This window comes from Dysidea avara, chromosome 8 (assembly GCF_963678975.1).
Source record: "Dysidea avara chromosome 8, odDysAvar1.4, whole genome shotgun sequence".
NCBI classification, from domain to species: Eukaryota; Metazoa; Porifera; class Demospongiae; order Dictyoceratida; family Dysideidae; genus Dysidea; species Dysidea avara.
This window is the reverse complement of record NC_089279.1, coordinates 28717496-28738605: the sequence shown is the minus strand read 5'-3', so window position 1 is coordinate 28738605 and position 21110 is coordinate 28717496. Positions and strand designations below refer to the sequence as shown.

General features: G+C 37.1%; 1 protein-coding gene across 1 annotated transcript in view; it reads right to left on the bottom strand.

Annotated features, from left to right (window-relative positions):
• Positions 1 to 217: 217 nt before the first annotated feature.
• Positions 218 to 21110, bottom strand: part of LOC136264322 (putative phosphatidylglycerol/phosphatidylinositol transfer protein DDB_G0282107) — a 42352-nt gene continuing 21459 nt past the window's right edge. Inside the window, exons 3-5 of the mRNA XM_066059039.1 lie at positions 12863 to 12988; positions 4300 to 4355; positions 218 to 429 (exon numbers count right to left, since the gene is read on the bottom strand). Of these exons, the coding sequence (XP_065915111.1) occupies positions 346 to 429; positions 4300 to 4355; positions 12863 to 12988 (266 nt within the window). The 3' untranslated portion in view covers positions 218 to 345. The remainder of the gene's footprint in view (positions 430 to 4299; positions 4356 to 12862; positions 12989 to 21110) is intronic.

The window sequence follows — 21110 nt, the reverse complement described above, 5'->3', positions numbered from 1 at the left end:
AGGTAACCAAACTACAGAAATCGATCACTGCTCTATTGTCAACTGAGATTCTGGTTTTATTCCAGATATTAGAGTAGTGACTGTTCTATTAGGGTATTTGATACTACAGAATTTTTATAAAATGTTTTTATGTTATTTTAAGGTTATTTATACACAGTTTAGAGATATGGACTTTCACACTTATGGACCACCCCTGGTCCCAAGGGGTTCATATAACTGAGGTTCTACATATATAGTTATTACTACAAAGGGTCTACAGGCATGCATAAATGTTACAAACATATTGCAGTTACACTATACATGCATGAAATGTTGTACATGTAAATGATGACAACTTGTATTTTGTTAATAAACTGAACAAAAAAACTTGAAACACAACAGGCTATTGTGATTCTCATCCGTAGCATTGATAACTAGACCATATTCACCCTGTAACAAAATTACAATAATACACTGATTATAGATGAACAATTAAAAGATTAATGTAACAGTACAAAGTACAATTATGTCTAAAAATAGCCGCTATGCTAAACATTTTAAAATCAAGATTGTTCTTGAGAGCTGGCTGTTTTATTACAGTATACCTTAATTCATAGTGTATATTCTGTTGTAAGTAGCTTATTAGCCAAGAAATAGGAATAGAAACTCAGAACTGTATAAAGGGTGCAGCTTTCAAAATACTGGGTGAAAAAGTTGTGAAATCAAAGGTGGTTTAATATAGTAGATCCTCAATTATCTGACTCTTGTTTATCCATACCCCAAATTGGAAATGACTGTTCTATTAGAGTATTTTGAGCACAAGTGTATGTTCTATTAGAGTATTCGAACAGAACTCTGTAAACAAATGTATGGGTTTCAGTTATCCGAATTATTCAACAATTTACCATCACCTGAGACACTTTAAGGTTCGGATAACCAAGAATCTACTGTAGTGGCATTTTGCATTTATTAAATAATATCATTGCAGCCATTTTATGACTGCCACCTTTGATTTTGCAACTTTTTCCACCCAGGCTTTTGAAAGCTGCACCCTTTTATATAGTTTAGCCCAACCAAGAAACAATAAATTATTTTATATGAATTGCTGTAATAATATGGAGTATGGTCATTGTTTGTTCTCTGACATATCTTATTGTACAATGATTTTGCAATAAAATGAGTGATTTTACCAAAGAAAAGCATGCAATAATCCTTAGTAACTAACTGATAGTCATTATTGTTTTACCAGTCCCATGGAACCAGGATTTAGCACTGCACTACATAATACAAGCTAACATCATGATATCAAGACACACGGTAGTGTGTCGTGCGGCCCAAGAAGCCGGTGCGTAACACCCGTGAGTATATTGACAGGAAGAAAGAAAACGCAATTTTCGCACCTCCGTAGCTCTGTGCTTCCTTGATGAAACAAGACGTTTTTGCTGTGGACATTCCCTCCAACTGCAGCACTCCACATTCCAAATTTGAGCGAAATCGCTTCGCGCGTTCCCGAGATATGCGACTTCAAAAATTGGCTCAGTTTCTTCGGTTTTTTTTTCTTCTTCTTATTTTTCTTTTTCTTGTCGCACACTTACAAAAACTGCTACAAAACGCGAACGCCATATCCGATTGCCTTGAAATTTGGCACACAGAAGGGGGATATAAAGGCGCATCTCGGTACCAACTTTGGCTGGAATACGATAAACAGGCAAAGAGTTATGAGCGATTATTCACGAAAAATAACACCAATATGTTGTCACGCCTACAGGGTAAACCGCGTATGGGAAGAAGCTGAAAATCGGTGGGTGAATAGGTTAACTATTGAACCTCATACCTTTTGTGGTTTGAAAGAAATCGAGCTAAAAAACAGGAAGATACAACGAAAAAACCAACAGTGTGTAACAATTACGCAATCGAGATTAGCTAATAAAAAAACGACTACTTGCCACGCCTACCAGATAAACCGCTTGGGATAATGCTTTGAAAATCGTTGTACAGATGGAATAATCATCTTAGAAAGGCTCATCAATGGTGTAGAAGAATCAGACTTAAAGCCACGGAGTTATAACACGAAATCCAACTTGGTGCAGCAAGTGCGAGATCGAGATACTCTAATAGAGCAGTCATCCTAATAGAGCAGTCATCCTGAAAAGAATTCAAGAGATCAGCTAGAAACAAGAAACCTGTATAGAGATCAGCTACACACAAGTCACCCTGTAGAGAGATCAGCTAGAAGAAGTTACCTTGTAGGGAGTTCATGCAACTATGGAAAGGGATCACCTTGTAGAATTCAGCTACAAAGAAACCACCATGTAGAGAGTTCAGCTACAAACAAATCGCCCTGTGGAGAGATCAATAGAAGAAGTTACCTTGCAGAGAGTTCAACTACAAAGAAACCATCATGTAGAGAGTTCAGCTACAAACAAATCTCCCTGTAGAGAGATTAGCTAGAAGAAGTTACCTTGTAGAGAGTTCAGCTACAAAGAAACCATCATGTAGAGAGTTCAGCTACAAACAAATCTCCCTGTATAGAGAGATCAGCTAGAAGAAGTTACCTTGTAGAGAGTTCAGCTACAAAGAAACCATTCTTTAAAGAGCTCAGCTGCAAACAAATCACCTGTACAGAATTCAGCTACAAATAAATCACCCTGTAGAAAGATGAGCTAGAAAAAGTTACCTTGTAGAGAGTTCAGTTACAAAGAAACCACCATGTAGAGAATTCAGCTACAAACTAGTGACCCTGTAAAGACATCAGCTAGAAGAAGTTACCTTGAGAGAGTTCAGCTACAAAGAAACCATTATTTAAAGAGCTCAGCTGCAAACAAATCACCTATACAGAATTCAGCTACAAACAAATCACCATGTAGAGAGATCAGCTAGACGAAGTTATCTTGTAGATAGTTCAGCTACAAGCAAATCACCCTGTAGAGAGATCAGCTAGAAGAAGTTTACTTGTAGAGAGTTCAGCTACAAAGAAACCATCATTTAGAGAGTTCAGCTTCAAACAAATCACCTGTAGAGAGTTTAGCAACAAACAAATCTCCCTGTAGAGAGATCAGCTAGAAGAAGTTACCTTGTAGAGAGTTCAGCTACAAACAAATCACCCTGTAGAAAGATCAGCTAGAAGAAGTCACCTTGTAGAAAGTTCAGTTACAAAGAAACCACCATGTAGAGAGTTCAGCTACAAACTAGTCACCTTGTAGAGACATCAGCTAGAAGAAGTTACCTTGTAGAGAGTTCAGCTACAAAGAAACCATTTTGTAAAGAGCTCAGCTGCAAACAAATCACCTGTACAGAATTCAGCTACAAACAAATCACCCTGTAGAGAGATCAGCTAGAAGAAGTTACCTTGTAGATCATTCAGCTACAAACAAATCACCCTGTAGAGAGATCAGCTAGAAGAAGTTACCTTGTAGAGAGTTCAGCTATAAAGAAACCACCATGTAGAGAGTTCAGCTGCAAAGAAATCACCATGTATAAAATTCTGCCACGAACAAAGTGCCCTGTAGAAAGATCAGTTAGAAGAAGTTACCTTGTAGAGAGTTCAGCTACAAAGAAACCATTCTGTAAAGAGCTCAGCTGCAAACAAATCACCTGTACAGAATTCAGCTACAAACAAATCACCCTGTAGAGAGATCAGCTAGAAGAAATTACTTTGTAGAGAGTTCAGCTACAAAGAAACCACCATGTAGAAAGTTCAGCTGCAAAGAAATCATCACTGCCCAAATTTCAAGGCAATAGCTCTTTCCAATCTGAAGCTATCAATTGTCAAAGTTGGCAAATTGGATGTGTGGAAGGCCCCTTTTCGCAAATCCGGTCACATATGTATTATATATATAATTGTACATCTACTGATAAAATATTTAAAGTACGTACATCTACTTCATCTATTCTTCGTCCTGTAGTAAAGAAAAAAAAACATACGTTTAAAAAGTCCCAAAGCTGGCCATAGGCTGGCTTTGGGGTATACAAATACAAAAAGAAATGAAATCTAATCCAAAACAGCCAAGCTGTAAAAAAAGGGTGCGGCCCTCAGAAAGGCTATGGTGAAAAAAGATGTGAAATCCAAGGTGGCGGCCAAGAAATGGCTGTGATGGTAGGTTAATGGTAAAAATTTTAATAACGACAATTCAGGTAAATTTTTGTGCCGCTTCACAAAATTTACCTGAATTGTCATTATTAAAATTTTTACCATTAACTTACCATCACAGCCATTTCTTGGCCGCCACCTTGGATTTCACATCTTTTTTCACCATAGCCTTTCTGAGGGCCGCACACTTTTTTTACAGCTTGGCTGTTTTGGATTAGATTAAAACTTACTGGAGCAATCGCAGGAGGAATGCGATGACGACTTAATGATGCACCTTCATAGGGACCTAAAATCACACATATGAAGGTATAACAATTGAACATATCACAAGTTTTACTATATACATGTATAACTAGTTTTGCACAAAAAAAGAAACTTGAAGATTCATTTTCAGCAACAACCCTATCTGGGTCAGGAGGTCAGCAGTACACAACCCTTGTGGTTAATGTTGATGGACTAGGAACAAGACAACAATACTTTGATTCAGTATATGCTGTATAGCTACAAGGCTTTAAACAGCTTAATTATACTTCAGTGGCAAGGAAAGAAACTGTCTAGTGGGGCTGCACATTCAGGGGTGTAACCATATCTTTTGTGATGTCATGACCTGGATATGCAACATGATAATATAGGGGAGAGAATAATACCTTAGTATTCCAACAGTGCTAATGATAAATTTGGTGTAGATAAAAACAGTGGACCTGGGAACCAAGGACAGGGACCCATGAGGATCCAACTCTTTTTGGATTTTGTACACTTTACAATATTCTATACTTGTATTATTAGGTACCTCTGCAAGTGGTCTTGTTTGGCCATTCCAGTTTTTCCCCATCACAGTGTCTCACACAATATTTAAACCAATTAGACATGATCATGAAAAGTGTCTGAAGCTGACTGCATTTATAAGCCACTTGTCTACTGCACAATGAGCATACTAGTTTATTATTTCACCTAGCTACAGAAGTTTAGAAACATCGTGAAAACAAATGTTCAGGGGATATATCAATTACTAGCTAAGCAAGTTTCAGTCCAGCAGTTCAACAACCAGACTTCATGCATCATGGTGTATTTGCACAATGTTTCTAAACTTTGGTAGCTAGGGGACATAATAGACTATATGGTATGCTCATTGTGCAGCAGGCAAGTGGCCTACATTGATGTAGTCAGTTTCAGACACTTTCAGAGGAGCTTACAATATCTAATTGGTTTAAACATTGTGTGAGACACCGTGATGGGAAAAGAGTGAATTGGCCATGCAAGACTACTTGCAGAGGTACCTAGAACAGGTATAAAATATTGTAAAGTGTATAAAATGCTTGGATCCCCGGAGTCCCCTGGTCCCAGGTCCTTGGTCCCCTGGTCCACTGTTTTTACCTACCTTAACAGTTGGACATCAAACATTCCAGAAACAAAGCGCTGTAAGTTTCAAAGTGTTTATCCTATGACTATGCAATCAATGTCATTTTACTTGTGATGTAATAAGGATTTAAATGATACCTATAGGGATTTACCCTACAACAAAAGCATGATAACCAAAGCACGCCGTAAATACATAGTTTAGTTTATAGAAGATGATCCATAACTCGTTCCCAGTTGATCCTATTCACTCCTGATTCGCCATTCAATGGCAAGTAAGGCCATATATAGCTCAAGTGATACAAATGCTAATTAACATGGCAGACAAAGCATGGAATGTGGTGTTACAATAAAACCTGTCACTGTTCTTCATCGCCTTATAACAAGGAAGCCTCTGTTGTAACAGTGGTTATTTGGCCTTCCCCTGATAGCCAAATGAATAAGCTTTCTTTTGATACCTGGTTTTAAGCTAATGCAGTTAGGCAGGCCAAGTAATTACCTGGCCATATTTAAACCCATTTAGTAAAAACATGCATTCCTCAACACTTTTGTGTGACTTTAAGAGGTTAATGCTTGTTCCTCTAAGTTTTGAAACTACTGCTCTTGGATTTTTAAAATCTGTTCTTGTACATTTTCTACATGTTCCATTAGGCCATCATTATCAAATTCCTTATTTCCCATCACTGCCCGCATTGATTTTTAGGCAGCCGCACCAAATTTTAGTTTTTTGATTATAGATCACGTGAATGCACTATTTAATGATAGAAGGAGGCACAGAGTAATCAAGTTTAGCGTAAATGCATTAGCTGTGCATATAAACTTAGCAGAAGGGTGGAAGTGCCTCCACTCATGTTCAATAGGGTGCATGGGTGCACAGTTCTGGCAGCCTTGAAGATCGAGATACTCTAATAGAGCAGTCAGAGACTGAAATAACAAGTCAGTTGTATAATTAATGATCAATAATCATCGCCTGCCCGCATCAGTTTTTGTTCCATTGGGTAATGGGAAACAAGCGATATAATAATCTAATCCAAAACAGCCAAGCTGTAAAAAAAGAGTGCGGCCCTCAAAAAGGCTATAGTGAAAAGGATGTGAAATCCAAGGTGGCAGCCAAGAAATGGCTGTGATGGTAGGTTAATGGTAAAAATTTTAATAACGACAATTCAGGTGAATTTTTGTGCCGCTTGGTCGTTTTGGATTAGATTTCACTTCTTTTTATATTTGTATACCCCAAAGCCAGCCTATGGCCAGCTTTGAGGTTTTTTTAACCTATCTTTTTTTCTTTACCACAAGAAGAAGAAAAGATGAAACAGATGTTGAATACTTTAAATATTTCTGATTTCATCAGTAAATGTACATTATTTTTTTATATATGTAATTATAATACATATATTTATTACAGAACTCTCCATGGTGGTTTCTTTGTAACTGAACACTCTACAAAGTAACTTCTCCTAGCTGATCTCTCTACAGGGTGAATGGTTTGTAGCTGAACTCTCTACAAGGTAATTTCTTCCAGCTGATGTCTCTACAAAGTCACTAGTTTGTAGCTGAACTCTCTACATGGTGGTTTCTTTGTAACTGAACTCCCTACAAGGTGACTTCTTCTAGCTGATCTCTCTACAGGGAGATTTGTTTGTAGCTCAACTCTCTACAGGTGAGTTGTTTGCAGCTGAACTCTCTACATGATGGTTTCTTTGTAGCTGAACTCTCTACAAGGTAACTTCTTCTAGCTGATCTCTCTACAGGGCGATTTGTTTGTAGCTGAACTCTCTACATGATGGTTTCTTTGTAGCTGAACTCCCTACAAGGTGATTTCTTTTATAGCTGGTCTTTCTACAGGGTGATTTGTTTGTAGCTGAACTATGTACATGATGGTTTCTTTGTAGCTGAACTCTCTACAAGGTAACTTCTTCTAGCTGATCTCTCTTAGACTACAGGGTGATTTGTTTGTGGCTGAATTCTGTATGGGTGATTTGTTTGCAGATGAGCTCTTTACAGAATGGTTTCTTTGTAGCTGAACTGTCTACAAGGTAACTTCTTCTAGCTGATGTATCTACAGTGTTGGTAGTTTGTAGCTGAATTCTGTACATGGTGGTTTCTTTGTAACTGAACTCTCTACAAGGTGGCTTCTTCTAGCTGATATTTCTACATGGTGGTTTCTTTGTAACTTAGCTCTCTACAAGGTGGCTTCTTCTAGCTGATCTTTCTACATGGTGGTTTCTTTGGAACTGAACTCTCTACAAGGTGACTTCTTCTAGCTGATCTCTCTAGGGAGATGTGTTTGTAGCTGAACTCTCTACAGGTGATTTGTTTGCAGCTGAACTCTGTACATGATGGTTTCTTTGTAGTTGAACTTTCTACAAGGTAACTTCTTCTAGCTGATCTCTCTACAGGCGATTTGTTTGTAGCTGCACTCTCACATGATGGTTTCTTTGTAGCTGAACTCTCTACAAAGTGATTTCTTCTAGCTGATCGTTCTACAGGGTGATTTGTTTGTAGCTGAACTCTCTACTGGTGATTTGTTTTCGCTGAACTCTCTACATGATGGTTTCTTTGTAGCTGAACTCTCTACAAAGTAACTTCTTCTAGCTGATCTCTCTACAGGGCGATTTGTTTGTAGCTGAACTCTCTACATGGTGGTTTCTTTGTAGCTGAACTCTACAAGGTGATTTCTTCTAGCTGAACTATCTCTTTCTGTAGTTGAACTCTCTACAAAGTAACTTCTTCTAGCTGATCTCTCTACAGGGTGAATTGTTTGTAGCTGATCTCTATACAGGTTACTTGTTTCTAACTGATCTCTTGAATAGACCATATGCGCAGTCTAAAAACTTGAACGGAAATTTTTTCAAAAAAAAGTTGATGGTGATCGACTATCGAGTTGTAGTTTTGCGAGGCATACAGTGTGACACTGAAAGCTAATGTCTAGACGACAGTGTTGTATATGGGCTTGCCATAATAAAAAGGGACGATGTGCGGAAGATATTGATGGAATTCGGCTGTGCGGATGCCCAGTGCTTCAAGTAGATGGCTGTCCCCAACCGGAAATATTGACTCTCCACGCCATCAACAGAATGCCAAAATCGGTCAGAGAGGAGGTCATTCATAAGATAAACGGTACCAGACAAAATCCCCGTGGTGGCAAGTGGCATCCTCCTCAAGGCGCCTTTATTTGCAATATGCATTATTACGATTTTAAAGGGCCAGGTAAAGCAAACAGAGATGTTATTCCAGTCTATTTTAAAAAGCCTAATAGCCGTGGTTCTACTCCTCCTCCAAAGAGAAGAAGAGTGTTACAGAGAGGATGCTCAACTCGGTATTCTGGAATGGTATAGCTTCGATATCTTCCTCGAGCCTGTCTGTGTGCACAATATCCGTCACTTTTTGAACCAGTTCTTTCTTGTTCCCTGACAGTGGAATCCGCCTTTCTCGTAAGAAGGCTTTCAGCTGTTCAACAGTCCAGGAACAATACGATTCATCACTTTCAGCCATTATCCGTTCACCGTCAACTATTATTACGTCACTAAAAATCACGAGATATTTAGAAACTTACGGCATGCATATGGTCTATTCTCTTCAGGGTGACTGCTCTATTAGGACGACTGCTCTATTAGGATGACTGCTCTATTAGAGTATCTCGATCTCGCACCTGCTACACCAAGTTGGATTTCGTGTTATAACTCCGTGGCTTTAAGTCTGAATCTTCTACACCATTGAAGAGCATTTCAAAGATGATTACTCCATCTGTACAGCGATTTTCAAAGCATTACCCTAAGCGGTTTATCTGGTAGGCGTGGCAAGTAGTCATTTTTTATTAGCTAATCTCGATTGCGTAATTGTTACATACTGTTGATTTTTTCATTGTAGTCTATCTTCCTGGTTTTTAGCTCGATTTCTTTCAAACCACTAAAGGTTTGAGGCTCAATAGTTAACCTATTCACCCACCGATTTTCAGCTTCTTTCCATACGCGGTTTACCCTGTAGGCGTGACAACATATTGGTGTTATTTGTCGTGAATAATCGCTCATAACTCTTTGCCTGTTTATCGTATTCCAGCCAAAGTTGGTACCGCGATGCGCCTTTATACCCCGCTTCTGTGTGCCAAATTTCAAGGCAATTCGATAAGGCGTTCGCGTTTTATAGCAGTTTTTGTAAATGTGCGAAAAGAGGAAGAAAAATAAGAAGAAAAAAAAACAAAGAAACTAAGCCAATTTTTGAAGTCGCATATCTCGGGAACGCCTGAAGCGATTTCGCTCAAAGTTGGAATGTGGAGTACTGACGTTGGAGGGAGTGTCCACAGCACAAATCGTCTTGTTTCATCAAGGCAGCACAGAGCTACGGAGGTGCGAAAATTGCGTTTTCTTCCTGTCAATATACTCACGGGTGTTGCACGCCGGCTTCTTGGGCCGCACGACACACTACCGTGTGTCTTGATGATGGCCTAATGTCTGTGTTCCTAAACTCATAACCATTGCTGTAAGTTTGGCTGAGAAAATGTGAAGTTGTGTTATCCTTCAATGCACATTAAAATTGAAATAAAGGATGATATCAAAAATCCATTGTAGAAATTTAAAGCTATCACTGTACTCCTTTCCCACCAAGATCCAGCTGTGCAGCTTGCACCAACATGGAGAAAAGTGAATAATGTAAATTACCACATCTAAGTAATTATTACATTATTGCTCACATTGGTATGGCTTCAACATTTGTTTGTGTGACCACAATGGGTACATGCTTCACCTGTCCAAATTTCAATGATGTTAACCAACCTAACAAAAAGATATGACATCATCAAAGGAGCCCAAGCCCAGGGTGTGCATATTTGGTTCACTGTTTAAAAATAACTGTCACTTGGCTGCTAGGAGATAAAACATTCAAGCCATCCAAGGAAGTGAGCACAAATACATCAATGCCAGCCCATCTTTGCTCTGCAGAAACCTCATAAAGCACTTCAATATTGCCTTAGCACATAAAGATGTCTACATGCCTACTGCCAGAGTGTCTTGCATCAGAGAATGCCCACTAAAAGCAGTGTGATAGGCCTCCTGTGTATGTGCAATGACTTATAAGTATGTCTGAACAATTTTTGATTTTGTCAGGACATTCTATCCTGTCGATTATGAATTCTTATCGGGAGCACTGTGCCAAGCACACGCACTAGTATGATGGCAAAGCATAAGGGGTCTGGGATGGGGTATGCTCCTCAGAAACTTTGATAGTGAATCTGACATTGTCATTTGTTAGAATACTAGTACACTAATGTTTTGCTTCACCATTGCATTAAAGTGGCTGCTCTATTAGGGTATCACAATTCTGATGTATTAATATTAATATATATATACAAGTGCCATATATTAAAAGCTCAGGTGAATAGCATTTCAATCGTCAAGGTTTTTTCCACCAATTTTTTAGCAATCACATTAGCAGATATAACGAGACCACGCTGCATCGTTGAAATCAGTCCTATAATATTTTAAACCACTACCAAGAAATAAGAAAGAAGGCACAGTTTATCACCCTGTGAGGGATTCAACCAAATGCTTTGGTATGCATGATAGCCTGCACTGCTGGAGCCTGAATTCACTGTATAAACAACATTCAACCATCGAATGACACTTATGTTTATATATAATATATAATTATGTAGATAGCACACTTACATGCCCCTCAACAATCTATTGTTCTAACAGATAACATGTAAATTAAGAGGAATTAAGGTGGAGTCCCCATTCGCCAAATTTTTCTACCAATTTTTTATAGTGGGTTGTAGCCAAACTATTTAACCACCAAAGTTTTTACTATAGGATAGAACGAAAAATTAGGAATTTTAAGGAAATAAGAAGTGAAACAAGGGAATAGCTAAAAAGTGGTGAAACAAGGAGGGTTGCCTATACACAGACATACTAGTGGAGTGGACATTACACCCCTAACTTAGTCTAATGTCCACTAGTATATCTGCATGGCATTAAAAGAAAGAATGGTACCAGGCATACCATAAAATTTTACATCAGAACATTCGCTCCAACAATCAATTATGTATTGGAAAGAGAGATGGCCATTTTGCTTTGTTTTCAGCTATGCTCTGCCTGTTACACAGCATTACAAATGAAGAGCAGTGTGAAAGCATCTCTGTAATCAATTCAGTCACTACAGAAAATGCAGTGATAAGCATAATAGCAAACACAGCCAAAGGGAGGTTACAGTACATTGCGCTATCATCACAAATCGACATCTTGCATTGTTAGCAAAAAGAATTGAAACACAAGGGAGGACAAAGGCAATTTTGTGATGCGTGTATTGTACCTACTGCGATTGGCGAAAAGAAATATTTTGGGACAAAGCGATGTTAAACAGTGAAGAAAGCCTGTAGCCTTATCCATTGTCAAGTTGTGCTTAGCTGGAAGCATCAGTTAGTCAGTCAGTCAGTCAGCATAAAATTCTGTTAAATAGAAAATTTTAAAAATTCCATAGAAACTTTTTGGAATGGTTTTGGTTGGTCTGAAAAATTTTTGAGCTTGGCTGTGCCTAACCAATGATGCCAAGCTGTCATGAATGGAATGGTTTTAGGGTAATAATTATGGCTGGAAAAGCCCAATGCTTCATGATCCCTAATATACGTACTACAGTATGCAGTACTGATGATAAATAAGTATTTAGAATCCAGGTAACTAAGTAGTTAGCTAAATATGACTTGGTTTTGGAAAATCAGAATAAATAGAAATTTACAATTCACTGTGTTACTGTTAGGACAGTTTGGCACCTTTTAAATTATTTCTCAGAATTTGTAGTAATTCATTGTACTGACTATCAATTGTAACCATTGTAAAGCTGATTAATATAATAGAGTTGTCAAATGTGACATTAAGAGTGATTTTCCAAAATTGGGTCACATATAAGAATTTATAGAATATAGTGGAACTGCAGCTATCCAAATCCCTTGGGACCAGGGGTAGTCCATAAGTATGAAAAGTTCATATATCTCTGAAACTGTGTATAAATAGCCTTAAAATAGCATAAATAATTTTAAAAAATATTAGTATGATAAACTACCCTAATAGAACAGTCACTACTCTAATAGAGCAGTCATTTCCTTAGTTCCGTTAACCGAGAATTCAAATAAGTGGGATCAGGATAAATGAGGTTCCACTGTATAGCACAGTTATAGCACAATTATTGTTAATGCTCAATGACAGCTACAGGTATATTTAAGGAGGCTAAGCCCATCCGATACATTTTGATGGGCAACAGCTTTTTCTCCAGCACCCTTGATTATAAATAAAACACAAGACTGAGCTGTCGAAAATGCACTTTTAAGTATAAATTTAATTTCTACCTGATTTTTAAACATAATAAAGGAGGGTTTCAACTATAGCAAAATTAGACAGAGGACATAGAAATCTGTGCACAATGACAAGAGTGCTTTTACTTTCATGTTACCTGGATGGAGAGGACAAGATATGTTGACAGTTGATAGAAAATTGCACAAGTCATAGGTTTGATCTGATATCACATGAGTGCCAAAGAAACCTGTCTCCCTTACTTCTCCTCCATCAACTTGCTCAGCTGTACATACATTTATATAATAATTTTATATTATATGCACATATACATTATTATACACATATGAACTGGGTTTGGGAAAACTGATATTATCACCCATGACAGCAGGTGTGATTTCTCATCACAAACACAAAGCTACATGAATGCAAATTTCACTGTCAAGACCACCTGCAGGGCAAACTACATACTGAAAAAAATAATTAGCAGCTGATTATGATCCATTAAGTAGATATAAAACAAAAACCATATTTGTGAAACAAGCTTGATCAAGTAATAAAACAGTCACCGAGAGGTTAGAAAACGAGCACGAAAATGTCAAAAAAATTGTCCAGGGTTTGAACCAGAGATCCGCACACTACATATATACTCAAACCCTTTACCACTCCGTCAGTTACCCATCTTACTTAATTTCTACCTTATAAATGAAGGGAAATAGAAAGCACTTTTCTTAACTCATGCAAAGTTGAAGACATAGAAAGAAAAAAGTGTTCAAAAAATGTGTGCTCTATTAGAGTACTACAAAAATATTAAATAGTCAAATAAAATAAGAAATAATAGGTACATAAGAGTCACGCGATCGATATACTCTAATAAAGAAGTCGGTGGTAGTGCAACTTGTTGTCACACCTACTGGCAAAACTACTTGCAAACTAGTCGAATTCTCTTATAAACTATCAACATACAAACCTTAGTAATGCTATTGAAATCTGCTTAAATATCAATGTGTTAAAATGAGAAAAACAACCATTTCGAGATCTTGGGAGCAGCCATATATACATGAGACATTCAACAACTGATATGAAGTTACAAAACAATACAAATTAATTTCAAAATAGTGCAAATGTCACTTAAAAACTAGTTTTCCTGCTTAGCTGAAAAAAAATTTAAAAAGATAGACAATATACAAATGATATCTACAGCCAAGTTGTGAAAAGGGTGTGGCCTTCCAATAATAAGCTAGTGAGAAAGTGATGTGATATCAAAGGTGGTGGTCAAGAAATGGCTTCGATTATTAGCATTATAATAAGTTGTTTTCATAGGCGTCTGGCATTGATTGTCATTTGTCCTTCAGATCACTTTTCAATTATACTGTCCTATCTTCTTTGTACTTCACCATATAATTCCACATGTGTATCTGTAATGCAGCCATTTCTTGGACGTCCCACCTTTGATATCACATCTTTTTCATACTAGCGTATTCTTAAGGCTGCACCCTATTTCACAGCTTGTATACTACTAGCATTGGTACCTACCCTAAAGCATCATCTCCACATTCTTACAATATAATCTAATGTAATGACAAGCGATTAACATCAGCACCATTCATGTATACAGAATGCATGTTGATGTCACTTTTAACTATCTTGCTAGTATGTTGAAACAATGTGAGTGGGCAGGTAACAGCTGGACTAATTAAGCAAAGGCAATTGTATATACCATTGATAATGTGTTTAGCACACATATGTAAACTATCCACTGAAAAACAGCCAATCTGTATAAAAAAGATGTGGCCTTTAAAAAGCCTGGGTGAAAAGTTATGAAATCAAAGGCGGTGGCCATGAAATTGCTGCAATGACGTTGATGATAATAAATTTTATTAATGCACAAAGGCTATTATTAAAATTTATTATCATCCACATCATTGTAGCCATTCCATGGCCGCCACTTTTCATTTCATAAAATTTTCACCCAGACTTTATACAGCTTGAAATTGGCTGTTTTTGTGTGGATTTCACTTCTTTTTGTTGTTTAAATATATACCCAAATCCAACCATAAATTGGCTTTGAGCTTTGAAGTTTAATTTGTTTTACTAGGGCTGCACCGATTCCACTTTTTGCCGATACTTCAAATACGAAGTACTCAGCTGAGAAGTATCTGCAAGAACAAGTACCGATACCAAGTACCTTAAAGTAGCTACTTCATAGTGCACACATTTATTATAGTGCATTTAATGGTATTCTTGTACACGTTATCAGTATGGTTCATGAAGTAGCCAATTAAGATTCACAAAGAAAGAAGTCACTGAAATGCAAACCAGTGGATATTCCAGTATTCTTCTAGAGAAGTGTAGATAATATCATAATGGTGCTTACAAAAACACAAAATATTCTAATACTGAAACAGTCACTTCTACTCTATTAGAGTTATTGACTGTTCTATTAGAGTATATTGATTTTTTCTCAGTAAAGCGTTTTCACACATAGGTTTCAGCATAGATCACCTGTAGATCAGTAATTTTGCTGGTAGTTAGCTATTAGTGTTATACTTGATGCTTTTATATAGGCGTCCACTGTGCTAGTAAAATAAGCAAGTACAAACGAACATTATTTTTTTCTCGCACGTGATAAGAATCGGTATCTGCAACAATATAATGGCCGATTCCGATACTTCATGAAAATAGAATTGGTGTAGCCCTAGTTTTTACACAAATCATTGTTCTTCTTATCTACAGGTGCAATGAAGATGATATGATCAAACTAGTGCTCTACCAATACAGAAAACTACCTACTGATCTGATACTAATGACAATTTATAGCTACTGATATTTGATTAATTTATTATTTATACTGAGTAGTCAGCCCTGTTGGCATGCTGAGGGAAAAAAAGAGTTACAATACACAAATCAATTATCTAATTATAAGTGCAATAAAAAGTGATGCAGAGTCACTGAGAGGTTTTGATATAATTTTGTGTTTGCTTGTTCATGGCTATATAAATTTGTAATACATATGTAGTGCCTGTATTTATTTGCAATACCATTTTATAACAAAGTAAATTCCTTCCAAGTTAGATACACTAATTGTCAACTAAGATTTTGCAGTGACTGTTCTATTAGAGTATCTCGATTTTTAATGCAAAACATGATAAGTTGCAGTTGCTCAATTTTTACAAAGCAAATCCTGCACTTTTCATGCTAAAATACAATGTCCAGCCTGTTGTCACAAGTTTTATTAGCATAGCACTTATTATGATGATTATGATGATGACGATTGGTGCGAGTAGGTCTTAATAGTAGTGTACTATCCTGCCACAAGCTGTACCACAATGATCATCGGCTTTGATTCAATGGAATACTAGAGAAGTTGCAATAGTACAGTATTACAAAGATTATTTCATTAATTTTGTAATGCTCTAATAGAGCACACATGTTTTTGTTGAGGATTTCTAATAGAACACACAAAATGTTCTAGATTTTCCATTGGTAGCTAGCCAGATCTACGAAATTATGAACTTTTCACTATTGAGTAGATTTCATATAAATAACTTAGTGACAAAATCACTAAGAATTAAATTTGCATACATGGTAAGGATCTAACATTTATTTGAAATGGCTGTGGGCACACTATACTAAGTACAGTTGTAACATGGACACGAATGAGTGGTCTGCTGACATGTCCACCCAAAGCACAAGGGCCGTAGGCCCGAGAGTGGACATATCAGGCAGACCATGGGTTCCTGTGTTACAACTATTATGTAACACTTCTATTACAGGCTAATAGGCTGTCATGTGATTAACCACTCATGCCAATGCAAGTGAAACCACTGGATTCATTATAAGTATTTTTTTCAAATGTTAATTTAAAAATAAAGTATAACAAGCAGTGAAACAAGAGATGAATGATGATATTACAGCATAGCTCAGTGGGAAGACCCTACTTTGGCATTGAACAATTAATGTGCCAGAGTAGGGACTTTCCCACCGAGCTATGCTGTAATAACATCATTCATCTTTTGTTTCACTGCTTTTTATTCTATAGATCTCTACCTCATTTTTAAATCCTTTTTTTTTAGTTTTTTGTTGTAGCACAGCTAGCTACAATGTAACTTATGACTGTTCTCATACATGACAGTTGTATTAGAGTGACTGTTGTATTAGAGTATATATTGAGTCAGCCAAGCTAGGAAGGGTAAGGTCATAGTGTTTACTAAGTAAATAGCTAGACTGTTAAGAGGTGTGGTCTCCGTACTCTATTGCTATTAGTCCACCTAGATCTTTAATTGATGGGCGTGGTGGCGAACCTATCGTGAGTGGGATCCCAATTGCGAAGTTGCAGATATCTAGCTAGTATATCTCTTATAGTAGCGCCAGGACTGAAGCACTTCTGAAATCTGAAATCCAGCCCTGAAATAATCCTGCAGTATCTAAATATGCTGCTGAAAGAAAGTGTTGATATGGAAAGTTAATGCCTCGATATGGTTTCAATGGATGAAGAAGACAAGCAGCCTGATTGAAGATAAACGAAAAGACAAGGTGCAGAGGGCCTACACTCATCAGAACCCCAAAAGGCATATCCCACTGGTGAGTTTGTTATTGTGACATACAATGGTGGCTGTGCACTGCTTTGTTTAGCCTCTAGCCTTGCAACTGTGGTCAAGCAGGCAGTGAGACTAAACTTAGAGTTTTGGCGATTTAAAAAAGATTATATCCGGCCATCTGTAAGCGTTTTGTTATATTTAATGTTATATATTATATGGACTAGTACTACTCTGTAAAGGTGATTTTTGTCGTGTAAAAGGTCTCTAGGATGATTTTTAAAGGTGGAATTTTGGGTGGCGTGCAAAATTTTCAGGGCAATATTGCAGTTAAGTTTGTTATAATAAACGGACAAGTCCTAAAGATATCATGGAAAAGTTGAGTTTTTGTGAAATGTGGGGAATTTACAAAAGTTTTAATGCTATTGAGTTGTTAAAGACTAATTACAACATATACTAAAGGGCTAAAGGGGTAAGCTTCATTGCAGATTGGTTAACTCGTGTTATCTGTAATGTGAGTATGGTCTGTATTCAAAACCCTTGTTTATGCATAATAAGACTAGTTCTCACCTTAAAGTAAAGTTTCCCAACTTGTAGAATGGTAAGGATACTGAAACGCCTCATTCTGAGTTTTTTCTTGTGGCCAAACTCCAATTCGTGATAATAGTCACGTAAGCATTAGTTTATTCTCATAATCGATTTCAGTCTGAGCTTTTATAAAACAAACCGGGTGGTACCGCTACCTCATGAGCTAGAGGGCATTATAAAAATAATCCCTTAACCACAGGGCATTATACAGATAATGTCCTGACCACAGGGTAATATCAACCTAAAATTCCTTTGATCTGCCCACGTGAATTGTAACATATTATTCTACATCAAATTATTGTTTGTATAGTCTGCTCTATACCCAGTGTATCCTGCTTATTAACATCAACTCACTTAAAAGCTAATACTCAATGGCATTTATTGTAAGTACAAAAGAAACACTTATAAGCATTAATGTTTTTTTGAAAAAGGTATACTAAGTGCACAATGAGAAAGAATGGTGCATGACATGAAAAGTCTCACACAGTGGGAAAAAGTAAGTCTATGTGGAGAACTTTATTTCCCTGTATACACTCTATTATCAGTATAACTACTTAACTTCAGTGACAAAAGTTAAGCATGAAATTATGTGCTGAGGTGTTTGGTAGGCATATCATAAAATGATTATGGGTGCAGCTAATGATAGTGACATTAAATTATTCCTTTAAATAATGCATCACATGTATTTCCAGTGAGTTATACCTGGTGTTTTGGAAAAGGAAGGTGCACAATGAGAGATAAAGGTGTCATAAAAAAGTTCATAATAAAATTCCAAATGAGATAGAGATGAGAGGTGTCATAAAAAAGCTTCACAATAAGATAACTCATATCAGGAAAAAAACGTGCAACAAAAAGGTTCAGAAAAAAGTACACAAAAAGGCTGGATAAACAAAATGAAAATGAAATTGAACCAACACAGATTCAAACCCACACCTGCACATCGAGACACATGGTAGTGTGTCGTGTGGCCAAGAAGCCAGTGGCAACACCCGTGAGTATATTGACAGGAAGAAAAAAAATGCGATTTCCGCACCTCCGTAGCTCTGTGTTGCCTTTATAAAACAAGACCAATTTTGCTATGGACACACCCACCAACTTCAGTACACCACAAACCAAATTTAAGTGAAATCACTTCAAGCGTTCCCAAGATACGCGAGTTCAAAAATTGGCTTAGTTTCTTCATTTTTTTCCTATTTTTCTTCCTCTTTTTGCACACTTACAAAAACTGCCATGAAATGCGAGTGCCATATCCGATTGCCTTGAAATTTGGCACACAGAAGGGGGTATAAAGGCACATCTTGGTACCAAGATTTGCTGGAATATGATAAACAGTCAAGGAGTTATTAGCGATTGTTCATGAAAAATAACACCAATAATAATGGCAATATGTTGTCACGCCTACAGGGTAAATCGCTAATGGGAAAAAGCTGAAAATCAGTGGGTGAATAGGTAATACTAACCTCAAACCATTTGTGATTTGAAAGAAATCGAGCTAAAAACCACAAAGATACAACGAAAAAATCAACAGTGTGTAACAATTACGCAATTGAGATTCGCTAATTAAAAAAAAGATTACTTGCCACGCCTACCAGAAAAACTGCTTGGAGTAATGCTTTGAAAATCGCTGTACAAGAATCATACTTAAAGCCACAAAGTTACAACTCGAAATCCAACTTGGTGTAGCAAGTGCGTGATCGAGATACTCTAATAGAGCAGTCATCCTAATAGAGCAGTCACCGTGAAGAGAGATCAGCTAGAAACAAGTAGCCCATATTGAGATCAACTACAAACAAATCACCCTGTAGAGAGATCAGCTAGAACAAGTTACCCTGTAGAGATATCAGCGTAATGCAAGTTACTCTATAGAGATCAGCTTCACCCAGTATATGTGCTGGAAACAAATGACCATGTAGAGAGATCAGTTAGGAATAAGTCGCCCAGTAGAGAGTTCAGCTAGAAACAAGTCACCCTGTAGAGAGATCAGCTACAAACAAATCACCCTGTAGAGAGTCAACTACAAACAAATCACCCTGTAGAAATATGTGCTGGAAACAAATCATCATGTAGAGAATTCAGCTAGAACAAGTCACCCTGAAAAGAGTTCAGCTACAAACAATGAGAGTTTCAGCTACAGTTCAGTTATGTATAAGAAGTCACCTTATTACCTACAGTATGTGATTATCATTTATTGTTAAATATACAAATACTTTTAATCAGACAAAAAGCTATACACAAAACTGCTTCTTTTGTTCCACAATTCCTGCAGAAAAGAAAAAAAAAAAACAAGTTAAAAGTAAGCACCAAAGCCAGTTGATGGCCAGTTTTGTGGCTTGCAATACAAAAAGAAGTGATATCTAAACCAAAACAGCCAAACTGTAAAAAAAGAGCGCGGCCCCCAAAAAGGCCAGGGTGAAAAAAGATGAGAAATCCAAGGTGTAGGCCAAGAAATGGCTGTGATGGTAGGTTAATGGCAAAAATTTTAATTACGACAATTCAGGTGAATTTGGTGCCGAATTCTAGTGAAACTTGGAGGAGACAACACAAATTCACCTGAATTGTCATAATTAAAATTTTTGCCATTAACCTACCATCACAGCCATTTCTTGTCTGCCACCTTGGATTTCACATCTTCTTTCACCCTGGCCTTTTTGGGGGCAACACTCTTTTTTTACAGCTTGGCTGTTTTGGATTAGATTTCATTTCTTTTTGTATTTGTATACTCCAAAGCCGGCCTATGACTGGCTTTGGGACTTTTTTAACCTGTCTCTTTTTCTTTACCACAGGAAGAAGAAAAGATGAAGCAGATGTACTTTAAATATTTCTGATTTTATCAGTAAAACTATGTACAAATTATATTTAAACAATACATTTATTTATTACAGAACTCTCCATGGTGGTTTCTTTGTAACTGAACACTCTACAAGGTGACTTCTTCTAGCTGCTCTCTCTACAGGGTGAATTGTTTGTAGCTGAACGATCTACAAGGTAACTTCTTCTAGCTGGTCTCTCTACAGGGTGATTTGTTTGTAGCTGAATTCTGTGCAGGTTATTTGTTTGCAGCTGAGCTCTATACAGAATGGTTTCTTTGTAGCTGAATTCTCTACAAGGTAACTTCTTCTAACTGATCCTTCTACAGGGCAATTTGTGTTTGTGGCTGAATTTTCTACAGGGTGATTTCTTTGCAGCTGAACTCTCTACAAGGTAATTTCTTCTAGCTGATCTCTCTACAGGGTGATTTGTTTGTAGCTGAACTCTCTACAGGTGATTTGTTTGCAGCTGAAC